The 26,768-nt window shown below is 37.2% G+C and overlaps 1 protein-coding gene across 1 annotated transcript in view; it reads left to right on the top strand.

The window, feature by feature from the left end:
• Positions 1 to 26,768, top strand: part of MBD2 (methyl-CpG binding domain protein 2) — a 63,896-nt gene that overhangs the window by 30,371 nt on the left and 6,757 nt on the right. The window contains exons 3-5 of the mRNA XM_060173896.1: positions 9,767 to 9,904; positions 21,932 to 22,022; positions 24,046 to 24,223. Of these exons, the coding sequence (XP_060029879.1) occupies positions 9,767 to 9,904; positions 21,932 to 22,022; positions 24,046 to 24,223 (407 nt within the window). The remainder of the gene's footprint in view (positions 1 to 9,766; positions 9,905 to 21,931; positions 22,023 to 24,045; positions 24,224 to 26,768) is intronic.

The following is a 26,768-nucleotide window of genomic DNA, read 5'->3' as shown; positions in this document are numbered from 1 at the left end:
GGCCTGAAAGATTTTTGCATAATCATTATGATGTCTCCCTAGCCATAGCTTTGATTTTTCAAAGAGGATGTATTTATTATTTTTTAAGCTGTTTTAATTAATTTAGTTATTGGATAGAGACAGAAATTGAAAAAGAAGGGAGAAGTATAGAAGGAGAGAGAAAGACACCTTAGCACCACTTCACCCCTTACGAAGCCTTCCTCCACCCTGGCAGGTGGGAATTGTGAGCTTGAATCAGTCCTTATGCATTCCAACAAGTGCACTCAATCAAGTGCACCACCTCCCAGCCCCAAAGCAGAAAGAAGAGTATAGTGGTGCTTGCTTCATTCAACAGCACATGTACTAAAGTTGAAGTGATAAATAAATTAGCATGGCCTTGCACATTTGTAAAGTAGTCTTTGTATTCAGCATATATACTGTTGAGTTACATATGTTAGAAGCCAAGATAACTACAGTATATTTTACTTAAAAATAACTTAGGATATAATGTCAGTAGAAACACATTTATTTTCATATACAAAACAGGCAGTTACAAATGAAATTTTGAAAAAAGGTGCAGTGATTCTGAACTCAAGATCCATTTAGGGAGCCTAGGTAATTTTGTTTTGTTAGAAAAACCTTTTTTTTTTAATGCATTAGCTGTATAAACATTAAACTCAACTCCTTTTTAAATTTTTTTAAAATATATTTTTATTTATTATTGGATAGAGACAGAAATTGAGAGGAGGAGAGGGATAGATAGAGAGGGAGAGAGATAGACAGATACCTGCAGTCTTGTTTTACCACTTGTGAAGCTTTTCCTCTGCAGGGAGAGGCCAGGGGCTTGTGCACTGTAGTGTGTGTGCTTAACTAGGTGCGCCACTGCCTGGCCCTTAAACTGAATTTCTTGTTTTTCTAACATTTAAATCCAGTATAGAATTTTTTTTTAATGCTATAAAGCTTCAAAAATTCAAGGACTTGCCTTTTTTTTTTTCTTTTTCCTGTTGCCAGCAGGGTTCTTGCTGGGGGTTGGTACCTATACTATGAATCCACCACTCCTAGTGGCCATTTTTCCTTCCCATTTATTTATTTTTATCTGATAGGACAAAAATCGAGAAGGGAGTGGGAAATAGGGAGAGAGACACCTGCAGACCTGCTTTACCACTTAAGGGAGTGAGAAATAGGGAGAGAGAGACATACAGACCTGCTTCACCACTTGTGAGGCTTCCTTCTTACAGGGGGGATGGGAAAAGGGTGCTCAGACCTGGTTCTTCATGTATGATAAGCTGTGCACTTAACTGGGTGTGCCACCTCCTGGCCCCATAAAATTCAAGGTCCTTATCACTACTATGACATATGCTATATTTGACAAAATTGCGTACGATATGAATATGGTATGGAACTTGTTAAAAACCTTTTTAAAGCTTAATTACTTTGGAAAGACTCATTTCATCTATCATTTATTTATTTATTTGTTTATTATTTTTTAAAATTATCTTTACTTATTGAATAGAGACAGCCAGAAATAGAGAAGGAAGGAGGAGATAGAGAGGGAGAGAGACAGAGAGATACCTGCAGCCCTGCTTCACGACTCGTGAAGCTTTCCCCCTACAGGTGGGGACTGGGTGCTTGAACCTGGGTCCTTGCACACTAACAGGTGTGTTCAACCAGGTGTGCCACTGCCCGACCCATTTATTTATTTATTTAGCTTCCTGGGTTACTGCTGGGGCTCGATGCCTGCATCATGAATCCACTGCTCCTGGAGGCTATTTTTTTTCTCTTTTGTTGTCGTTGTGGTTATTATTATTGTTGATGTCGTTGTTGGATAGGACAGAGAGAAATGAAGAGAGGAGGGGAAGACGGGGGAGAGAAAGATAGACACTTGCAGACCTGGTTCACCGCCTGTGAAGCAAACTCCCTGCAGGTGGGGAGCCGGGGGCTCTAACCCAGGATCCTTATGTGAGTCTTTGTGCTTTGCGCCATGTGCACTTAACCCACCACACTACTACCGACCCCCTTCACCTATCATTTATTTAGAAAAACTTGATACCCGTGGAAATAAAGGGCATCATATTATCTTAAATGGAATAGTTTTAAGTCTGGTGTTATCAAGCCATGAATTACCTTGGTTTATTTTAGTATGCTATTAAGATCACCAACATGGCATGTTTTGGGTAGCTAAGCCCAGGGCATTCAACCAATTTAGATGTTGCTTAAGTTATTCTGAGCAAAGTAATAATGATAGAATTCTTGTAGAGAGCTAATATACTTGGAGACCAATACCTGCTCAGTTTGGGAAACTCAGTGATCATCTAGTGATGGTGGGAATTAATCCGCACATTCGTTATAAGATGTAGAATAGACTTGGGAAAGGTTGAAAGTGGGGAGAACAGTCTGGGCTGGGTAGGCCAGACAAAATGATAATGGGTTCTTTAATGCTGTAACCAGCAAATAAAGAGACTTTAGAAGAAGTTGAGTACCTAATTAATGATTGTATAGAAGGGAAATTGTTGATGCTTGCTGCAGTTCTGGCAGGAGGGCTAGAGAGAAGGAGAAGAGTAAAACTGGTAATACGGTGATGAAGATCAAATTAGTTTCATTTTGTTGACTTCTGAAAGAGCCCAGGTCACACTCTGAGAGTTCCTGTCATAATAGTTTGTCATAATGTCCATGTCTCAGAAGGGCCTTTAGGAACCATTGAACTGAATGCAATGTTTTCTGCATTTCTATCTTCTTTAAAATGAATCAATTAATTTATTGGATAGAGACAGCCAGAAATTGTGAGAAAGGAGGAGAGGAAGAGAAACAGAGAGACACCTGCAGCACTGCTTTGTAGCTTGAACCCAGATCCTTGCACATTGTAACATGTGTGCTCAACCAAGATGTGCTCCTGCCTGGCCCCCTTTTCTGCATTTTTCTAAGGCATTTATTCTCTTCAAAGGAAAATCTAGTTGAAAAGTTAGCCAGTTTTAGAAGCAGAAGGGAACAAGGCCTTGGCAGATGTGAGGGACCAGCTTATTTGCTGTAGCTCAAATTAACCTTTGTTTAACTGATTAGGAAATTTTCAGTTATTGCAGTAGTGGCTTTAGTGGTCAAACTTCTGTCGGTTGTAGGAACCTTATGGCCAATTAACCACCACTAAAGAGCCCTGTGGTATAATCATTTTGATTATCAGTTCCCGGAAGAGCATGTGGTGGTAAGGAGTACGTACCCCTTGGCTTCTACCTTCATATAGCTTTTTCATCCAAACTGAAAACATGGACCTCATTCTTCCTGTCAACATTCCTGACCTTTAGAGAAAGTAAGGTTCCCCCCCCCAAAAGATGCTGGTGCTTATTCGTCAGTGTATTAAATCCTTGTTTAACAAAGTGTCTTCTGCTCTCTCTCTCTGGAGGTTGTAGTCAAGAATAGAGAGTGAAAGTGAACAGGTGATAGGTCTAGCCTTTTTAAAAAGGCCCTGAAGTTCTTGTAAAGGATTGATGGCTGTCGTCTCACATAAATTAAGCCAAAATGAACAAAAGTGGAACTGAGCAGTGAATAGTTGTAGTAGTTCAATGTGGAATGATGATGACCTAGATGTATGGTGATAGAAGTGGGTAGGTTCTCTATTTTTTTTGAATATAGAATTGATAGGAATTGCCAGTGAATAGGATGTGGAAAATGATGTGTGTGAGCCCCTCACTTTTAACATTGAGGACTATGTGGATTTGATCTACTGAGATCACTAGGGAAAATTTATATGGGTGAGCAAAATAAATTCAGTTTTTAATATACATAGTTTGAGGTGCATATTAAACATTTAAATGGGATGTCATGTATGGGATGAAGTTTTGAGTTGGAAAGTCAAATAGGAAATATTTCAAGCAGCTGTATGGGGGTATGAGAAGTTACTCAGATAAAGGAAAGATTAAAAATCAAGCTCTGAGAAAATCTAGTTAGTAGGACTTGGTTAGTGTAGGATGAATAAGCAAAACTGATTATTGAGAAAGAATGTAGTTAGGAGAGATGCATTGGTCTCTGGTCAGATGCCGCGATTTATTCTGTATGAATGAAGGGAGACAGATTTCCAGAGATTGACAGCATGAATGTGACTGTTTTGACCAATGCAAGCTATATTGCTTTGTGTTGAAAGTTAAGTGGAAGATAAAATTGGTCAGTATAGACAATTCTTTCAATGCATTTTCTTAGTTGGAATGAAATAACCTGCTAGTAGATGAAATGGATACTGATTTTTAAAATTTTTTAAAAATATTTATTCCCTTTTGTTGCCCTTGTTGTAGTTATTGATTCATTGTTGTTGATGTCATTGTTGTTGGATAGGACAGAGAGAAATGGAGAGAGGAGAGGGAGAAAGATAGAGACTTGCAGACCTGCTTCACTGCCTGTGAAGCGACTCCCCTGAACTACTGTGCTCAATTTCAGCTTACTTTTCAACTACACAGATGAAAAGATTCTCTTGTGAGTTACTTAGAGTGAAATGGTCTGAGTTTTAAGATTCATAATAAGAGATAATTTTCCCTGAATTATAGGCAAATACAGCACAGCATGTTTCTTGCCAATGTACACAAGTTTGTCTTAATGTCTTAATCTCCTCTTGGCAGTCTGCTGAGCTCCAAATTCTTTGCACTCTTTATTTCTCATCATTTCATGATATAATAACACTGTGATTGACAGCGACTTTGCCAGAGACACCATTTGAAAACAGGATTATTTTCCATAGGGTGAGTGAGTCACAAAGAAAACACTGGCCTCAGCAAAACTCAGTGTTGAAAGTATTCTCAGATTGCCAAGAACATATGTGTTCACAGATCTTTTTGGATGGCTGTGTTGGGTTCCTTAGGATATATCCCCAGGAGAGGAATTGCAGGATCCTAGGGTAGGTCCATTTCTAGCCTTCTGAGAGTTCTCCAGACTGTTCTCTATACAGGTTGGACCAAGTGTCATTCCCACCAGCAGTGTAGAAGGGTTCCTTTGACCCCACAACCTCTCTAGCATTTGCTGCTGTTACCTAAGAAATTACTTTCTAAACAGTACTCTTCAAGGAAGAACTTGTTGCCCGTGATTAATCTTCTGTGGCTTCAATGAACTACAAATAAAAGTCCCATATATATATATATATATATATTTTTTTTAGTTATCTTTATTTATTTATTGGATAGTGACAGCCAGAAATCGAGAGGGTAGGTAGGGGGAGGTAGAGAGGGAGAGAGACAGACATCTGCAGCCCTGCTTCACCACTTGCAAAGCAGATGGGGACTGGGAGCTTGAACCCAGGTCCTTACACATTGTGACATGTGCAATCAACCAGGTGAGCCACCACCCGGCCCCTAAAAGTCCTGTTTATAAAATGATCTCAAGTTGTAGCTCAGCCATTTGCTTGAGCTTTTAATGCGATCTCATGGGTCTTTAAAGGAAATATCTTGTCATTCACATAGGGCATTACAAGTGGATTTTCAGTATATAATCCCAAGTCTCATGTTTTTAATATTTTTATCTGTTACTGGATACAGACAGAAATTGAGAGAGGAGGGGGAGATAGAAAAGGAAAGAGACAGATACCTGCAGCCCTGATTCATTTGCTGATGAAGCTTTCCCCCTGCAGGTGGGGACCAGGGGCTTGGACCTGGGTCCTTGTACACTGTAACATGTGCACTTAACCAGGTGTGCCACCAGGTGGTGACCTGGTCCCCAAGATGTATTTTTCTTTACCTTTTGCAAAAATTTGTGATAGTTGCACAATCTTAAATATACTAAAAGCTACTGGATTATATACATTCAGGTGGTAAATTTTATGGCATGTGAGATACATATATATATATATATATATATATATATGTTACATATATATATATTATCTAAAGGACTGTAAAATAGCTTTCACTATGAGCTTTTGGACTGGAGAGAAAGTTCACTGAGTAGGGTATTTGGCTTGCTATCCTTAAGACCGGAGTTTGTTACCAGGGCTTCATAGGAGGTGCTATTCTTCTTCTAGCGTTTGCCAGGAGGTGCTATGAAACTGGGGGACAGCTCCAGGACTGTGCTGTCTCTCCTTGCTATCTAAAGGAAAAGGAAATCAAAACAAAACAAAACATGGTCTGGAGTGGTCAGATCACACATGTGTGGGGCTCCTGCCCTGAAACAAAACCAACACAAATCTTGTCACCTTTGGTTTTTGACTTTGTGTTAAATCATTAGCTGTTGGTCACTATAATTTGAAATTATTGCTTGAGTTAATCTTGGTTCTGAATTTGATTTAAAGACAACAGACTTCCTTTTATATGATCCAGTGGATAGCTTTACTTTTGGGGAAGCTTAATTGGGTAAGTTTCACATTTCAGTAGCACATTTAATAACATGCCAACACTAATAATAGAAATAGCTGCTACTGAATCAGAATTTGTGTGCCATCCTGACTAAAAATTCTTAGTCTTTTTGCTGATTATAATTTTCCCCCATCTTCAGGAAGGGGTTTTGATGTTTATTTCTGCTAAGTATCTGCCTCACTTTTTTTTTTTACTAAAAAGGAAGATTTCAGTACGTAAGTAGCTTTAATCTTCTCCCACAAAACAGTATTTGTCTAACAGTGGTAGTTATTTTAAAAACTGTCACACAACTGTGCATTAGTTAGCTGACTTTGGCAGTCTTTATGGAGAGTGGCAATAAAATTTATTATTTTTTGACTTTCTGGGAAAACCAGTCAAACCAGCTTATTAGGCTATTCAGCTTTACATGAAACTGCTTTGAAATACAAAATTAACTAGTAAGAAGTTACTTCTTTAGAGCTTTCATGACAGGTAAAAGGAGAAACAAAAATAAGGTCAAGAGAAGAGTTGCACAGAACATTCTTGAATAATGAGCTCATTGACAATGCAAGTTGATACGTTTTGAATTTTATGTGTGTGGTATTAAGGCTGCATGTGATACGGGTGAGAAACATAAGAGCTGTGCTCCACCATCCATGGAGCTTCCCTTAGTGATGTGGTGCTGGGGCTTGAAACAGGATCTTGTATGTGGTTGGGTATGCACCCTACTGAGTGAGCAAACTTTTAGCTACTACCATGAACATTTTAGTTGACTTTTTCTTCCAATTTTTTCTCATTACACAACAAGCAGAATGAAAAAGTGTCCATTTTGTCATTGTAATACCAATATTTTTTTCATGCTTTCTTTATTCTCTGGATTCACAATTAATAACATTTTAGAGCAGATACAGAAAAGTTATTGTTCTCAGTCATACAACACTAAGAATCTTACAGGTTCAATTAACCTCACTCATTCAAACTATTGGAATATACTTATGTATCTACTGATGCATTTTGATTTAATACCAGCAGAGTATAGCATTCTCTAGTAAAGAGCAAAACCAGTAAAAACCAAGTAAGACTGGCCTTGTGGGAACATAGTATAAAGGTTATGCAGAAACTCTTTATGTCTGAGGCTCCCAAGTCCCAGGTTCAATTTCCTGCACCACCATAAGTCAGAGCTGAGCAGTGCTCTGGAAAGGAAAATAATGAAAAGAAAAAAGCTAAGATTATTTAGTGATTCATGCTGATTAGTGGCAGGAAAAGCTCCTGACTGACATGGACTGACATGACTGTGTTCAGCTTCTTTAAGATTGGATATTGGCAATTTTTAGTAAAGGTGGCTTTATTTAGAGCTTCAGAATGCTTTAGATCCATAACTCAGAGATGTGCAAACCTGTGCACTAGAGGATTCCCAGGGAAGCCTGGAGGATATCCTAAGAGCTTACTTTTCAGCCTGTCAACCAATTTGGCATACTTTACAAAAAAAAAAATTTTTTTTTTGTTTGAAACTCCTTAAAGATAAGAAAATGAAGTGCCCAAGAAATAATATTGCTAGTATTGGAAGTGAATAAATCTCTTAAAAGTAATCGTATACATTGGGAAAAAACAGAGAGGAATGACGATTGCTTACAGAGAGGAGGTAGGGTTGTGTGTGTATGTGTATGCGTGTGTGTCTCTCTCTGTGTGTGTTGTTGTTAATGATGGTGGTAGTGGTGGTTGTAGTGGAGGAGGATGAGCCACATATAATGTTACATAGGCATCGCTAATATTCTTTTTAAGCACAGGCCTCAAACTTGGTACCAATGAGGTCCAGATGGGAAGAGCAGATGTGAGTTACTCAGGAACTTCACAAAAGGACACTTGACACCTCTAGTGGTTTGCCTTTATCTGCCATTCATTGTTGTTGAAGAAGTTCAACATATGCAAATCAGTTTTATTGAGGAAATGTTTTAGAAGATTATTGTTAGTATTTTTTGTTATGTTTTAGAAGATTATTGTCATGGACATACTCTTTACATCTCTTCCCAAATAGGTGACAGCATACCTTAACTGCTGCCAGATAGCCATCTCCCTCCCCCTAGAATTTTGAGTTTTTAAAGGAAACCAGAATTCTGGACTTTGTGAAGTGTTTAGATTTCTAGATGTTAACTTAAGACACTAATTGCAGTCTTTGCTTTCGAGCAGTGGTTTGTCTGATGTGATCTTTAGGACAGCATAATTTTTGGCTTGAATAGAAACAAAAATTCCCAGGCCCTATCACAGAGCTACTGAATCAGAATCTCAGGGGTTGAGACCTTGAAATTTGTGTTTTAATAACTAATAAAAATATGCCGCCTTCTGGTTAATTTTGATGCATTCTCAATTTGAGAGCCATCTTCTGTGTATTGAGGCTTATAATGCAGTTTTAATATGGAGAGAGTAAAGGAGAAAGTTTACTAACTATTCTGCTGATTTGTCAATTATTATTTCTATATCAAAATACCAGATATCTTTTGTTTTCGGGTATGCATAACCTTTTATATTTCTTTGCCAAAATCAGAACACACAATGACTGAATCAACTTTTGTTCCTGCCCCTCTCCCCTCTGTATTGCACATGAACTGGTTGGGGGGAAAAAAAAGAAACAGAAAAGTAATTGTGTGTGTGTGTGTGTGTGTGTGTGTGTTGCTTGACTTTATCTAAAATAATTAAATGCAATTAAATGCAGCATAAAAGGAGTATTTATCAGATTTTTCTAAATTTAGTTTCTTTTGCTAGAATTAGAACTTTCACTTCTAATTATTTTTTATATAAAATAATACTTGTGTGTTATGCAAGCCTGAATTTCTAATAACTAGTTAAAGTTGTTTGTATCCTTTGTCATTATTCTCCTCCATTCTCAGAATGGGTAGATATTTTATTGCTTTCCTACTTTGCTGTGATAGATCTTCCTTTTTGTATAATCCAGCCGTAAACATATTTATTCACTTAAAAGTCCTTACTTAGTGTGTTGTTAACCAGGTTAATTATGAATTATACATAGACAGTTTTTTTAAATGACACATCTCTTTTTTCATTTTTTTAATTTGTTATTGGATAGAGACAGAGAGAAATTGAGAGAGAAGGGGGAGATAGAGAGGAAGAGAGACAGAGAGACGCTTGCAGACTTGCTTCACCACCTGTGAAGTGCCTCCCCTGCAGGTGGGGAACCGGGGGCTTGAACCAGGATCCTAACTGGTCCTTGCACTTTGTACTTAACTTGCTGCGCTACCGCCCGACTCCCAGACAATTTTCTTTTAAGAGTAATCGAAAGGTGTTTACTTGTGATAAAACTTCATATGTGACTTTGGTAGTAATGTATTAAAAATGTGCTAGAGTATTTACAGTGTTACATAGAAATCTGGATAATCTGATGTAAAAGTAATGGATGTTGAGTTAATAAAGAATTCACCTAAGTATATGTATACTTTCTATTTGTTACTGAAAATACACTTTATTCACAGGGTAAACCAGACTTGAATACAACCTTGCCAATTAGACAAACAGCATCAATTTTCAAACAACCAGTAACCAAAGTCACAAATCATCCTACTAATAAAGTGAAATCAGACCCCCAACGAATGAATGAACAGCCACGTCAGGTAAGATTCTAATTGGTTCTTCACATTTTTTTTTTTAAAGGGAAAGTCTGGTGTTTTTACCAGACAATTCAAACAAACTATGAATATATTTGAAAAGAAAATTACTTTGTTACCTAGGCTGTTACTTGAATACTATGGAATAACGTAACATTAAGTAAAATGTTTTAGGAAAAAAAGTTAATTAAAATTTAGTATTGTGGATGACAGATTTATGCTTTTGTGTGGTAGTGTATGTCAGACTTGGCTTTGCTAATCGTGGGTTCTTAAAGATTATTTTTCCAGGGATAATAAGACCTAAGGAGATGAAGCATGTGGTTTGTGTTGCTTATATATATATATATATAATAATATTTCAAGAACTACTTTTTGTTTTCATTTCTTATGACATGAAACTTGTCCCCCCACTTTTGAAAACTAGAATTGAATACATTTTGTTAAATGGTCTATCATCCTTTGACTTCCATTTTTGTACAAATTGAATTTTTCTCTCTTTAACGCTTCAAGCTAACAGTCTTTTCTTCAAAAACATATAGAAATAAACAAATAAATAAGTAAATAAATGGTTTACCTAAAAGGCCTCCCTGACCATTAATAATGCCGAATTGCCAGGAGAGGGAGACTTTGTAAATAAAACTTGCTTAAACTTTCTGAGTAATCTTGCTTATTCACTCCCTAATTGTGGTCAAAACAGTTTAGGTACTTGGTGAATGTTTAGTAGCAATTGGGTTGAAGGAGTGGAGGGAGCAAACATTTATACATATCCCCCTCCTTTCTCTGCCTCCTTCCACTTACAAATTAGAATACTGATTTGCCTACAATGATTATCTTTTGCTCCAGTAATTCATCTTTTAGATACCTTTAACTTTTCATATGAGTTTTTATTTTCATGAGTCCCTCAAATATCTCATCTCCAGGCTTCATAAAGGACTGAGCCAAAACTTTCAGACAGTTGCTCTAGAAGAAACTACACAAAGAAATCCAGTTCCCACATCCTCTGTAGTGTTTTTTCCTCTTCAGGTGAGCCAGGAATACAGAAGATATTTGGAGCCACATTGGATCAGCATCTTGCTATAGATGTCTCAAGATTTGAAGTGCTAAACTTGATTTACTGTTGGTCCCCAAGAGATTCAACAGGGGCCATGTAAGTGTATCACATCCAATATAAAAGATGCGTACCTGCATGTGCCTTTAGGCTCTTGTCACCACTTAGGTTTTCTTTGGACCATTCAGTTTTCTGTAACAGGCCTTTCCCTTCTGTTTGACTACTGCCCCCAGTGATAGTCAGCAAGTTGTCGGTAGTATGAGTACATCCCTTACAACCGGGGAGGAATTCTGCCATTCTGTACTTTGCCCACCTTGATAAAGCTATTCCCTATTAGTATTCTTTCTAGATACTGTCTAAAGTCTTGAACATCTTTTCCTTTGGCTTTTTTTTTCTCTTATTTTTTTGTGTGATTTTAAGATTAAAATTGTAAAGATATTCTTAACTGAACTCTTTTAAAGTTTGTAATGGGGTAAAACAATTTTCTTTACAAAGTCTTAAAGATAACAAGTAGAATAACTAGTAACAGTTTTATATTGAAAATTGGAGTTGTTTTACTGAAAACAGGATTTAATTGATTTTGTCCTCATCTTTTCTTTGCCAAATCATTCTCAATGTAATTTGTAAACCTAAAAATTAGTTGAGTGGCAAATTTGTTCATTTTTGACAGCTAGTTATTTTATGCACCTTAGTTCAGAAACTACTAATTGTATTTATTAGGTGTTATCTGATTGCAGCAATACTGGTAATTTAGATTTTAAACTTGAAATTACCAGATCACTTTCTCTTATTCTATGTTATGTTGAATGGTTTTGAAATTCCCTTCTTTTTTTTTATGATTTACGAGATTGTTTTTAAATGAAAAGAAAATGTCAAAAAAAGCGTAAATCTATTTGTGTATGTGGGAGTGAGATGCTATTTTAGCCCCAGTTTCCTGGGGGGTTTACATATTGTTTTTACTTACATAGACAAGGAGTGTTAACATTATCTAAGAGGTTGCTTCTATAATAGTTTGGACTGTGTTCCGTTTTATACTGTCACCTGACATTTCTTGCTAGATGTGTTTGATTATACTAAGGCATTTGTTATCTTTTCCATTTTATATTCAGCGTAAGAGTTAAAATCATATTTGATTCCTGCTTTTCCTCAAGTCTGAACTTAGATATCATTTCATTTGTTCAGAAACATTTAACTCATCTAGTTTAGATTTAGAGACCCTTCTTAGTCTTTGTGATGGATCATGACTGAAATATATTTATTCATTGCTTTATCCACAGTATCTCCATAGTATCAATGCTTAATATGTATTTATTAAATTAGTTAATACATTATTAAAAAAAATTATGTATTGAACCTTGAACCCATGTTTTTCTAAGCAGTGAGGATACTTCTTTGAATGAAACAAAGCCACTGTTGTCATGGTGCTTAGCTTCTAGTCTCACGGTGATGGAGACAGATAAAATTAGCAAATAGATATATGATGTATCATGGTATGATAAGTTCACTAAACATATGCATAAGAAAATATGTGGTCTTCAGAAGTAGACAAGTTTGAGGAAAAACTGTAAATAGATCTAATGTATCAATGCATTCTGTATATGTGATAAATTATGTGCTTAATGTGGTGAATTGCATGTTGTTGTTGTTGTTTTTTCCTGAATGTTAAACTATAACTTTGACATTTGGATTAATAAGCCCAGCCTAACTCATGGTCCATTATCATTTTTACCTCTGTTTAGATTTGCTGTTATTTTGTTTAGAATATTTTGCGTTTACATTCATGAGGATGCATTTTTCTTGTCTCAAGCTTTAATGGTAGGGTCTTTTAAAATAAGATTATTCCTTTGCTAATATTCTTTAGAAAAGGTTGTGTAAGAATGACACTTTTCTTTGAAAAGTATTTGGGAAGATTTACTTATGAAGCCATCTTAGTCTAAGTTTTTTTTTAAAATTTTATTTATTTATTTTGCCTCCAGGGTTATTGCTGGGGCTTGGTGCTGGCACTCCAAATCCACTGCTCCTGGAGGTGGTTTTTCCCATTTTCTTGCCCTTGTTGTGGTTGTTATTGTTATTGTTGTTATGGCTGTTGTTGTTGTTGGGTAGGACAGAGAGAAATCTCGAGAGGAGGGGAAGACAGAGAAGGGGAGAGAAGATAGACACCTGCAAACCTGCTTCATTACTTATGAAGCGTCCCCCCTCCCCCCCCCGCAGGTGGAGAGCTGGGGCCTCAAACTGGGATCCATATGCCAGCCCTTGCGCTTTGTACCATATGCACTTAACCTGCTGCGCTACTGCCCAGCCCCCAGTCCAAGTTTTTTTAAAAAGTGTGTGTGTTGTTGTTATTTATACCAGAGCAGTGTTCAGCTCTGCCTTATGGTAGTGCAGGGGATTGAATCTGGTATTTGGAGCCTCAGCCATGAAAGCTTTTTTATAACCATTATGATGTCTCCCTTTCTTTTTCATCTTTTTTTTTAATGGGAAAGCTTGAAACTGCAGATTTATTTTTTTTGATACAGGAATAAATATTTCTACGTCCTAATATCAACTTTGAGTGTGTTATTCTAGGAACTTGTGCATTTTATAATTTTTTTAATCAAGTGGTCTAGATTTAAATTGATATGGTCTAGAAATACTTTTAATACCTGTACTGTCTTCTGTGGCTTCTCTGATATTGATAGTTTCCTATTAAAGAGAATGAAATCTTGTGGAGAGTTTTTAACTTAGACTGTACACATGCCTCAATAAAAACCATACTCGCATTGTATCAACACATGTGTGGATAAGATGACATTTAGTTTATAGAAATCAGCTCATCATAGTCAGGTATCTTAATTTAGTTGGCACTTTTTGCTCTGGAGTAGTTAGTCATATTAAGACCTTTGCTTTTCTTATGTCTATATGTATGTTTTTTTTTTTTAAATTGATTTTCCCTTTTGTTGCCCTGGTTTTTAATTGTTGTTGTAGTTATTGATGTCATTATTAGGACAGAGAGAAATGGAGAGAGGGGGAGAGAGATAGACACCTGCAGACCTGCTTCACTGCCTGTGAAGTGACACCCCTGAAGGTGGGGATCTGGGGGCTCTCGAACCAGGATCCTTACGCCAGTCCTTGCGCTTTGTGCCACCTGCGCTTAACCTGCTGTACTAGCGCCCGACTCCCATCTATATGTATGTTTACTGTCCCTTTGTTCTTTATTTTCACCTAAGTTCTTTGGTTTTTAGATTTATTTTTTGCATATAAAATACATAGGTTATTTAAAAAATCTGATCTAGGTTACATATATTAGAGATACTTGGTTTTTAGTTGATTGTTTTACTTATGTACTAGCTTAAATATTTCATTGGCATATTTTGGCATTTATAATTTTGTTTTGTGATCTGGATTTCCATTTAAATTGATACATTGGTGGGGAGGAACAGTGACGCACCCTATTGAGTGCACGTTACCAAGCACAAAGACCCAGGTTCGAGCCCCCACTCCTCGCCTTCATGGGGGATAAGCAGGTGAAGCAGGTCTGCAAGTGTCTGTTTTTCTCTCATTTACTCTGTCTCTTCTCTCAGTTTCTTTCTGTTCTATCAAATCAAATAGAAAAAAGAGGGAAAGAAAAGAAAGAAAAAATGAAAAGTAAAAGAAAGGAAAAAAAAATTGACACCAGGAGTGGTGGATTTGTAGTGCCAGCACCAAACCCTAGGGATTACCCTGGTGACAATTAAAAAAATTAAAATGCATGAATTGATACATTTGGGAATTTATAATCTGACTTAATTTAATTATGAAGGACCTCTTTTATGACAAACTTAATGATAAATTTCTATTAGAGATAAACATTTCTATTGATGAGTAGGTTTGAAGCCAGGAATTTATTTTTCAGCATTATATGCTGCAGCTTACAATAATCTGTACATGTGCAAATCAGATATATACCTTGTCTTTAAAATAACCTTCAGTCTTTTCAAGGCAGCAGACACTAAATGTCTCTAAGGGTGCAGAGCAGTGACAGATAAGTAGTAAAGGAGTTTTCAAATCCCTCTGTGAATTTATGCGATAATAAGAAAGCTGTTACTCTAAAAAAAGTACATGATCTTGCAAAAAACTACAGACATCATAAAGGAGTACTCTTATTCCATGATCAACTTAAGATAAGGGTATCTCTCCAGGCATTGGCGCCTAGTTTGTGTAAGTTAGAAGGATTCATGACAAAATTTAGACAAGCAGTTACAGCAGATAAGGTAGTCTTGGCTTCATCAACCCTTGATTTTGCCTTTTGCTTCTTCCATCCTCTTTAGTCTAAATTGTTACCTTTTGCTATAGCAAGAAATCACAGTATAGTTTGCAAAGCCACATGAATCAAACTTTTCCTTGATTCACATAATTTTCATGCCACTTTCTAACCCCTCCTCCCTAACCTACTCAGACAAAATAAGAGGTCAACTGATGTTTTACTTTTGATGCTTGCAGACCATGGTATTTGAGTTAAGTTGGTTTAGTTGATAATAATTGAGACAACTCAGATATCATGTGGGATTGATTTTATATAAAACAGTTTATAATCTCGACAGTGAATTCTTTCTGTGGGCAAAACATTTGTTCTAGTGTATGATACTAGACTACTGCCTTGCATGTTAGCTTTTTACTAATCAGGGAATATAATATGTATGTCTCCTGTGTTTTGTTTTTGTCTACAAATATATCTGACCAGATTCTTTTTTTAAAGTTAGGTTTAGCAAGAGCCTTATCATGGTAATTAATAAAATCCTATCATTAGGAAAACGTTCTGAGTAGTCAGTTCACATTTTCACTTTAAAGCACTTTGTAATTATTCTCAGTGTTTTGATTATCTTTTGAGCCTGTTCATATTTTTTTCATTCTAGTGAGATTACTAGCTTATCAGAAAAGCCATGACACATTTTTGCATAGAAAAATATGTCATGATGTTTTCAACAACTCAGTACATTTAGAGACATTAACTGACTTGCTTAAGACATTACTTCTATTTAATGGCTTAGTTAGAAATTAAAACATACATTTAGCTTCTACTTTATGACTTCACATGTACTTCCTCTACTTAGTCACAAATTTATCTGCAAGACATTCAAGTGCTAACAATATGTATAGATGTATATAGTATCTTGGTGTTTCTCCTTTCCCTCTCTCCCTCCCTCTCTTCCTTTTTGTCTTCTTTCTGTCTCTCTCTTCCCAGAGCTCTACTCAGCTCTGGTTTCTGGTAGTATATGTGTGGATGTGGATGTGAATGTTGAACTTGAGATCTTGGAACCTCAAGCATGATTATCTTTTTGCATAACCATTATGCTATCTTATTCTTGATAGATATACTGTGCCTATCTATAACATACTGTGCATATTAAAGCAGTTTAATAAGATAGGCCCAGGAGGTAGCTCACCCAGTAGAGCTCCTACTTAACTACTGTGTGTGAGGACCTGGGAATAAGCCCCTGACACCACATGCACAGGGGAAGCTTCCATGAGTGGTGGAGTGGCAGTGTGGTGTCTCTCTTCTGTGTGTCTTTCCCTTTTTCTTTCTTTTTGAGACTGAAGGAGAAAAAAGAGCCTGGCCCCCACTGCACTCAAGAAAACTTGAGTGCTGTTGTCTCTTTCATTCAATGTCTCTCTACCTCTCTGTCTCTATGTGGAGAAAGGAAAAAAAGAAAATCAAAATGAGTCCACTGTGAACAGTACAAGTATTCAAACATGAAGCTCTAGTGTAACCCCAGTGGCAAAAATAAAAGCAAAATAAACAAAAAAATCTTTAAAAATTGCTGATATTGGGCCAAGGAGATAGCATAATGGTTAATTTATGGAAATCAATGTTTTGAAAGTTAACCTGTCTGTTCTGCTTTGTTGCCAAAAGGATACTTGAGTATCTGAAGTTATTCTAAATAAAGCTCTTCCTTCCTCAGTGACTGGTTTGCCCATGTATGGTCTCTGACCCTGTGGTAATAACAGAGTTCTTTTAAATCTCTGCATACATAGATGCTTTATAATTGAAAGGCAAGGACATGAAATTTCATGTTTCAGTTGTTTGGAACATTGCATCTTCCAAGCGAAATGCTACTCTAAAAGATTCTGGCCTCCCAAACCAGTCAACAAAAGACTATTTAATTTGACATGGGAGTTATTTCACACAGAAAATTACTTATAGTAAGGGCGTGGGAGGTAGCTCACCATGTACAGCACACATGTTATCATGTATGAGGACCAGGGTTCAAGAGCTTGACCACTATGTAGAACTAACTGCTTGCAGGGGGGAAGCTTCATGTGTGGTGGAACAGTGATGTGCTGCTGTCTCTCTCCCGATCTCTGGAGATAGTAGGCACGGAGCCTGAGCCCTAGCAATAACCCTGATGGTAAAAAGAAAACAAATAAATAGATTACTATTTATAATCATCTGTCTGTCAGAAACAGTGATTTTCAACTTCTGAGGTAAGAACTGTTCCTTCCCAATTATGTATTACCTTACTAGTATGAGTAGAATCTCTACTAGACCCGCTGGTTATCTGGTAGTTTCAAAAAGGCAGCTGGCTCCATGCCTCTTAGGATAGATCATTCATATGAGACCCACGGATGAGCAGCTGGACTAGGACTTTTGAAAGTTGAGACAGTTGCTGCCTGCAGTGCTAGTTTAGCCAGTGGAGGGGTCTCCTGTTTAGTTGTGAAGTCTAACTGCTTCTGTAAGTCTTCCCTCCTTTCTCTGGCCCAGGGGTTCTCATTTAAAGATCTGCCTTTGCAACTCTTCTTCATACACCTGAGGACATTTGGCAATATCCAGAGCCATTTTTGCTCATCACACTGGGTGGTTCAGCGTTGTTACCCAGAGAATATAGATGAATTTACTAAATAACCATAACCAAGAATGAACCAATTGCAATGTCACTAGTGCCCAGATTGAAACATGCTGTTTGCTGCCGGCTTGGGTATTTTTTCTACCTTCTTGATTTACTGCAGATCAGAAATGTGCTTTGTGTCCTCCCCTGATTCTCTCCTGCTTTCTATTGAAACAAACTCAAAGGCCTTTAGTGGTTTTTCTAAAGGTCTTAACTTTCATTACAACAAGGCAAGCAGTTGAGTAAAAATAACAAGAAAATTACAGTTTCAGAAAATCTTAATTGAAAACTATGTTACTGGATTTTAAATAAAATGAAATTTGATCCTCTGGTAGGCCTCAGTGCTTTCTTTCTAATTATGGTTTTATGATTCTCTGTGCTTCCTTATCCCTATTGCTTAATACTAGACAGCTTTGGCCATGGTCCTCTCACTCTTCTTCACATCAGTAGCAACAGGAATGACAAATCTGTAGGTTATAATAACAAGGGGGGGGGGGATAAGGGGAGGCTCCTTTGATTCCTTAGATCCAGTCAGAACATTGTTGTCTTAATGCAGGAGAAAAATTTCCAGATGACCACAGCTAATCACCTAGTAAAAACATGGCATTCACAAATGAATAGATCAGGAAATTTTTTTAAAAGTTTTTTAAATATTTATTCCCTTTTGTTGCCCTTGTTGTTTTATTATTGTAGTTATTATTGTTGTTGTCGTTGTTGGATAGGACAGAGAGAAATGGAGAGAGGAGGGGAAGACAGAGAGGAGGAGAGAAAGATAGACACCTGCAGACCTGCTTCACCGCCTGTGAAGCGACTCCCCTGCAGGTGGGGAGCCGGGGTTCGAACCAGGATCCTTATGCCGGTCCTTGTGCTTTGCGCCACCTGCGCTTAACCCGCTGCGCTACAGCCCGACTCCCCAGATCAGGAAATTTTAAAAGTAGACAGAGGAAGACCATTCTACTCCCCCTCAACACATTCAGGGCTATAAAGTGACTAATGGTAATGAAGAAAAAGAAGTCATTGAATTTGGTAAAAAGAACCAACTGACTTTTAGACTTGTCAGTGAAATTCATAGAAAAGAGAATGAGGTAATTAATACACTTGAAATGGGTCTGGGGAATTAGGATAATGCATATTGATCATGCCTTGAGTAACTGACTTGGAAAGACAAGATGGTAATTTTATCAACTGGACAAAGTGTGTGTTTATTTAAAAAAGAAAAACACAGACACAGTTCCAGAGCCACAAAGAATTCCCTTGCAGGGGAGTCGGGCTGTAGTGCAGCGGGCTAAGCGCAGGTGGCGCAAAGCACAAGGACCGGCATAAGGATCCCTGTTCGAACCCCGGCTCCCCACCTGCAGGGGAGTCTCTTCACAGGCGGTGAAGCAGGTCTGCAGGTGTCTATCTTTCTCTCCTCCTCTCTGTCTTCCCCTCCCTCTCTCCATTTCTCTCTGTCCTATCCAACAACAACAATAATAACTACAACAATAAAACAACAAGGGCAACAAAAGGGAATCAATAAATAAAATAAATATTAAAAAAAAATTTAAAAAAAAAAGAATTCCCTTGCACTGACCTATTGTGATAATGCTCTCCCTTAACTCATAACCCCTTGGTAATTACCCCTGGAGTTTTGCCTTTTTCAGAATGCCAAGAAAATTGAATCCTCTAGCATGCAAACAACTGGTTTCTTTCCCTTAACACAATACCTAATGTATGAAATCTTTTAAAAAAGATTCTACATGCAAAGAACCCCTTCTCCCAAAACAAACCAGCAAAAAAACCCAGGCAAATAAGACAAAACATGCAATGGATGTAGAGAACAGATGAGTTAGAAGCAAATTAAGATGTAAGCATTTATCTCATGAGGATTCACTTCTCACTAAAGGGAAAAGAGCTAACTGGCTTTGAATCAGTGGAGGAGGATGGAGACGACAGTGATGACTTTAGCCAGCTAAATGCTTTCTCTGTTAGTCTCTCTAGCCTTTCCCACTCCTCCTACCTTAACTGGGCATAAACTGAGGAGGAACACACTCCTACACAATTATGAGCCCCCATTTTCATAATACGGGTATTTCATTTATAAAAGGCCATAATGCATATCAGTTTCCACTTCATGTTTAGTTGAGGGCTATCAAATAACAGGTAATAGGACAAAGATTTGATACAGTCTAGAGCCCTACCCTCATCACTCCGTTCAAGCTGTATTTTGCAAAATTCTTCTTTCTAAGTTTTGGTATCATTTTCCTTCTAGCTAATAATAGTTGAACATGATAGACTGGAAAGCATGTATCTTTGATGTCTGTAGATGGAATTTCTTTGTAAAATATTAGTTGTTACAACAACATATTCCCATGCTTTGTTTGATGGTGATATTGTCTTATGTTTTATAAATTATTTATGATCTTATAACTATATTTGCTAATCTCATTGCTTCCTCTAAGTGCTATTTATATTAGAGATTAACTGGTTTTTATTTTCCTTTTTTCCCCCAATAGCTCTTATGCATAGATGATGTTATTTTGCAAAGAGAAACAATGAAAGCAAACTCGATTTCTTGGAACTCTTATTACATTTATCAGTTACTAACTTCGCCTATTTTTTTCACCTGTAATGATAAATGTATCCATTTCTTCATATATGGTGACCACATATTTTGCATTATAATACAACTTTAGGGATGTATATGGAGATATTACCATAAATCAGAAGCCTTCAAAGGAGAGTGAAACATTCTAATGCAACGCACTTTGGCTGCTAGCATTGGTGCTATTACTAGTTCAACATACTACTAGACTGACATAAGTAGACTTGTTTTACTTTATCTTCTCATTTGTCTGCAGGCTAGCTATCTGATATGTTTCATACACCCAGAAGTCAGAATATAAACCACAAAGCCCCCAGGATGGCTAAAATTTGCTAAAAGTAATTAACAATAAGTTATACCTACAGCATGACAGATGTACTGCATATATTGCTCTATTTGATCCCTACAGTAATCTTACATGCTAGTTATGACTGTCATGTTTTACAGAAGAGGGAATTGAAGCTTTGAGGTTATAGAGCTTGTCCAAGATTGTACCTCTTAGAACTGAAATTTCAACTTAGTTTTACATGTCCCTCAAGATCTTCATTCTGAGTCTAGTTACTCTCATTTTCAGTCATTCACACAAATGTTACTTCAGTACCTGCTATGTGACAGGCCATGAGTACCCAGGACTAAGATACAAACAGGTACTAAGAAATCTCTTAATTTTATTTTTGGTCTGAAGTAACTACAACAGTCGAGAAAAGAAACAAGGCTTGAGGACAAAGGCACTGCCATTCTTATTTACTGTTGGGTCTACAAAACAACCCACAGCACATAGTAGAAGCTTAGTAACTATATGTTAAATGGATGTACTGCAGGGACAAGTAATAGTTAATCAGGAGATGGAAGAAAGGATACATAACACATGAAATAAAAAAGCAGGACTGGTTTGGATCACTTAGTGTTTGATTATATAGCTCAGTGACCCTATAGGGCATGAACAACCTTCTGTGTGTTCCCTGGTGCTCAGAGTAATGATTTGGGGCCTCTGAGTGGCTCATGCAACAGGGATAGTCACCCATGAATGTGACATTCTATTAAAAATGCAAGGATATATATATATATGACACTTTAGAAGAGCTGCTGTTAGAAGTGGCCTTTCCCTCTTAAACTACGCTAATGGTTAAATTCTAGTGTCTTGAAAAAACTCTTTCCCTAATGACAGTGAACCCAGGGGCATAGAGTATAATGTGTTTCCTTTTCCTTGATAAATTACAACATTAAATTTTCATGCCAAATGAAGCTTTAAAAAATTCAGGTTATATTTTTGGGAAGATACCTTGTAAAGAACTACACAGAACATAAAGTATAAAATGATCTATAATGCTGTAGCAGGTGAATAGATTGCATAAAATAACAAAACAGATTTTGAAAATATCCAAGTGATTATATGTTAAAGCAGTTCATCATTGGAGTATCATTAGGCTCTTTGTAAGAGAAAAAATGGGGAAATTGAAAAGTATTGAAATTACTTCGATTCCATTATTCAGCAGCATTGATGCGCTACTTTCTTGTTCCAAGAATGTACCTATTAACAGCGATGTTTTGCCTTACAGCTTTTCTGGGAGAAGAGGCTACAAGGACTTAGTGCATCAGATGTAACAGAACAAATTATAAAAACCATGGAACTACCTAAAGGTCTTCAAGGTATTATTCAAGTTCAGCTGAGCAGTGCTTATCATGGGCCATGCTCTGTATTAGATGCTGTGGAGTCAGAAATCACTGGTCTTGACTACTTTGAAGTGTCCTTGCTGGATGCCATGCCTTTTGTGGCTTAGTAAACCCAGGGGAAATAGACAGGAAAAACTTGTATGTTGCAAAGATGCTTCAATTTAGGATTATTTTTTTCTGTGTCAGAATATTAACTTCAGGTTCAGTTCATCATATAAATCAGTCCACATGCTGCTTTTAGAAGACCTAATTACAGCCGAACCACAGAATTTCCAACTTTTTGCTGTTAAAACACATTGTGGCCCCAACACTTTGTGTTCCTTTGTCCTCTATCAGGAGCATAGAGACCAGCCCTCTTTGGCCTCTCTTCACAAACTGCTTGCAGCAGTGGGAACAGCAGACTTGTACAGTAACAGTAGCAAGTCAGATTTGGGGTGGAGAACTCAGTTGCTAGTAGTTAGCGTCAGACATTCCATGTTCTGGAGAAGTGTTGTTTTTCAGGTATTAGAATTTCAGCTTCTAAATCCTGATGTATTGTGATTGTCTCAAAAATCCAGATAATTTATGGTTGGCTGGAATATTGTCTCATTTCTCAGTGTTCTTGGAAATTCCTGCTTTAAATAGTTCAACAGGTTTAGGACTTTAAACAATTATGTAAGTGTGTGATACGACAACTTACTTTGGAAGACGTAAAAACCTGATAAACACAATGATGCTAAGCCATGTTACCTCAATAAAGAGGAAATAAGACGGTTCAGATCCAGTTATACTCACAAAGTGTACCCAGCTTTGAGCCCTAAAATGGAAATTAGTATTATTATCATCACCACCACCATCATCATTTACCACCAGGCTTATCTGTGGGACTCAGTGCCTGCACTATTTCACCTCTTCTGACAGTCATTCTTTCCCACCCCCCTTTTTTCTTCCTGTTTTGAAATAGAGGGTGAAAGATAGACAGGAAGAGAGGAGAGACACCAGCAACAATCTATAACCCCCCTCCCTGCATGTGGAAACAGGGTGTTTGAAACCCAGTCTTACTACATGATATCCCATATTCTATACAAGGTGTGTTCGGCACTTGGCCCCCCAAGCAAGACTTTTTATATCTATCAAAAGTCACATTTGCTTGAAAAAAAAATCTATGATAACTTTTCTTTTTGAGATAATCAGAGCACTCAAAATGCATAGGTGATTTATTTGTACACTTAATCTCCTGCGTTCTTTCTTAGATTTCTAGACAAAAACAAAACAAAGCAAAAACCAAAAAAGTAAGACTGTGGCCATGGTGCCAGGCTCATTCTACATCATATAGTTGAAGTATAAATCATTAAATCTCTGAATATATATATATATATATATATATATGTATGTATTTGTATGTGTGTATTTAAAAAAGTTGTTAAGCTTGTAGATACATACAGCATACATACATTAGCTCTTCAGTTGAAGTCCTGAAATAAAGGACAAATATTAAAATTTTGCTAGAAATTTATGTTAAATGCTAAAGGGGAAACTATTTCAGAAATATAGGGCTACCTTCACAAGGATGTTTGAATGTAAGCTGACACAGAATGGATTTAGCTCATTAAAATAATTGACCCTGAGAATAAAGAATAGGAAAACTATCAGGGGAGCAGATGGGATATGGAGTTCTGGTGGTGGGAATTGTGTTGGACTTGTACCCCTCTTATCCTATGGTTTTGTCAGTGTTTCTTTTTTATAAAAATTTAAAAAAAAATTGATCCTGGCAGAAATATAGTTAACGTTAAAAAAAAAAAACTTTGGAAAGTGTACTTCAAAGTTTATTAAGATGCTTAGCTGTTTTACTATTTCTTTAAATGTTGATTCTTTGGTCTATAGTAACTATTAAGTAACTTTGCTGCTATGTCTTGTGTACATTTAGTAAACATAATATTATAAATGAATGTAAAAAGATTAGTAAGTCACATAACATTTGCTCAGCACACCTGGAACTACTACTTTTGTCTTGTTACAGGAGTTGGCCCTGGTAATAATGATGAGACCCTTTTATCTGCTGTTGCCAGTGCTTTGCACACAAGCTCTGCACCCATCACAGGGCAAGTCTCTGCTGCTGTGGAAAAGAACCCTGCTGTTTGGCTTAACACATCTCAACCCCTCTGCAAAGCTTTTATTGTCACAGATGAAGATATCAGGTAGGACACTTTAACATAACTTCAGAAAAAATGTTTTTTCATTTGATAAATTTTATACTGCCTACTAGGTTCAGTGAAGTATCTGGTTAAACGATAGATCAGGTTCACTTTTTAACAGCTTTTGTGAGACACACTGAAGGTGATTCAGGATATTTAAAACACATGTTTGAAAAAGGCAGAGGTGCTGTGTAAAGGGGAGTCATCGTGTCATGTGCAAAGAGCAGAAAGGCAGAATCACAAATGACAAAACTTTGTGCCTCCTAACCATTAAAGCTCCTTTGTCATTTGTGACTCTGCCTTTCTGTCCTGAAAAACATAAACAAAAATAAAACAGACCTTTCATTTGCTCATGCCCTTTTGCTTTGGTTTACCTACAATCCAGTCTTTGCTTTATGCTTAGTTGTGTTTTCCAAGTTCAATTTACGTAATTATGTTTACCTCACTTAAGCTCTAGTTAGAGGTTTATCTCTACTTCACCTTGTTTCAAGTAAAGATTTAAGATGTCTACAAACACACACACATACACACACACACACACACACACACACACACACACACACACACACACACACACACTCTGAAAAGCTGCTGGGAAAGATAGAGCTAAGGACAGCAACAACACAGAATCTGCAATGAGTCTGGGACACAAGCTGCATTTAACATTTGTAACTTTTTCTTTTTTTAAATTTTTAAATTTTATTTTTTATTTATAAAAAGGAAACATTGACTAAACCATAGGATAAGAGGGGTACAACTTTATATAATTCCCACCACCAGAACTCTGAATCCCATCCCCTCCCCTGATAGCTTTTCTATTCTTTAACCCTCTGGGAGTATGAACCCAAGGTCATTTTGCGCTGCATAAGGTTGAAGGTCTGGCTTCTGTAATTGCTTCCATGCTGAACACGGCCATTGACAGGTCGATCCATACTCCCAGCCTGCCTCTCTCTTTCCCTAGGAGGATGGGGCTCTGGGGAAACAGAGCTCCAGGACACATTGGTGGGGTTGTCTGTCCAGGGAAGTCTGGTTGGCATCATGCTAGCATCTGGAACCTGGTGGTTGAAAAGAGAGTTAACATACAAAGCCAAACAAATTGTTGACCAATCATGGACCTAAAGGCTGGAATAGTGCAGATGAAGAGTTGGGGGGGGGGGGTCCTCCATTTTGTAGATAGCCAGTAGGCATATCTTGGTTATATTCCAAAGGGCCTGTGGCTATATTAGTTTTTTTTTTTTTTTCTGTTTCTTGCCTGAGCCTAAAATCTGATATGCAGGTAGATCCTAATTGTCTGGGGAGGTGATGTCATGGCTGGCAGAAGGACCAGAAAGCTGGATCAGGGAAGAGAGTAGCTCCCAAATATGGGAAAGGTGTATAAATATTGTTGACTGTAAACCCCATCGATTTGATGTGATCTGGGGCCCATATTCAGCTTAGGAGCCTATGTAGCCTCTGCATCCCTGCAGATCTGAGCTCACATTCTGTGGTCATCAGTAGGAACGTTCCAAGCTGCCCCAATATCAGGACCCATCTTCCTCAGGTGTAGCATAGAGTATATTGTCCAGCCTCTCTTTGGAGTATGGAACATTCTCTGCCAAGTTGAGAATGATCCAAGTTGAGGGTTTCTTTAAGAGAATAGAACATAAACTGCAATCATTTATCTGGAACCAGAAAACACCTAGAATCGCCAAAATAATCTTGAGGAAAAGAAACAGAAATGGAGGCATCATACTCCCAGATCTCAAACTCTATTATAAGGCCATCATCATCAAAACAGCCTGTTACTGGAACAAAAATAGGCACACAGACCAGTGGAACAGAACTGAAAGCCCAGAACTAAACCCCCACACCTGTGGACATCTAATCTTTGATAAGGGGGCCCAAAGTATCAAATGGAGGAAGGAGTCTCTTTTCAATAAATGGTGCTGGGAAAACTGGGTTGAAACATGCAGAAGAATGAAACTGAAACACCTTATCTCACCAGAAACAAAAATCAACTGCAAATGGGTCAAGGACATGGATGTTAGACCAGAAACTATCAAATACTTAGAGGAAAACATTGGTGGAACACTTTCCCACCTAAACCTCAGGACATCTTTGATGAAACAAACCCAGTTGTAAGGAAGACTAAAGCAGAAACAAACCAATAGGACTACATTTTTTACTTTTTCTAAGACTGTGCTACAAATTAGATAGTTAGAAACAGTGGAGAAAATAATAAAAGCATGTAACCCTTATTGATTGATAAGGCCTAAAAAATATAAGCAAACATTGTTTAGGAAAAACGTAACTATTTATTAAAACCAGAAAGAAATTCTTATATGGTGTTTATGAACTTCAGTATCATTAACGTATAATGATACTGCAGTTGATTGAATTTTCTTTGAAATACTTTACTATCTCAGTTCTCTGAATGTAAACTGCATGCTTCATTAGAGTACTGTTCCTAGACAAAGCCAGTAGATGGCACTTCAGTGTCATAGCATCTAAACATATGTTTTATATGTCTACCTTTTGTACATCCAATAAAAGTTGACAGGAAAATGTT

The sequence above is a fragment of the Erinaceus europaeus genome, chromosome 15 (genome assembly GCF_950295315.1).
Source record: "Erinaceus europaeus chromosome 15, mEriEur2.1, whole genome shotgun sequence".
Lineage (NCBI taxonomy): Eukaryota > Metazoa > Chordata > Mammalia > Eulipotyphla > Erinaceidae > Erinaceus > Erinaceus europaeus.
The sequence above is the reverse complement of the archived record's forward strand: the minus strand, read 5'-3'. Positions and strand labels throughout refer to the sequence as shown.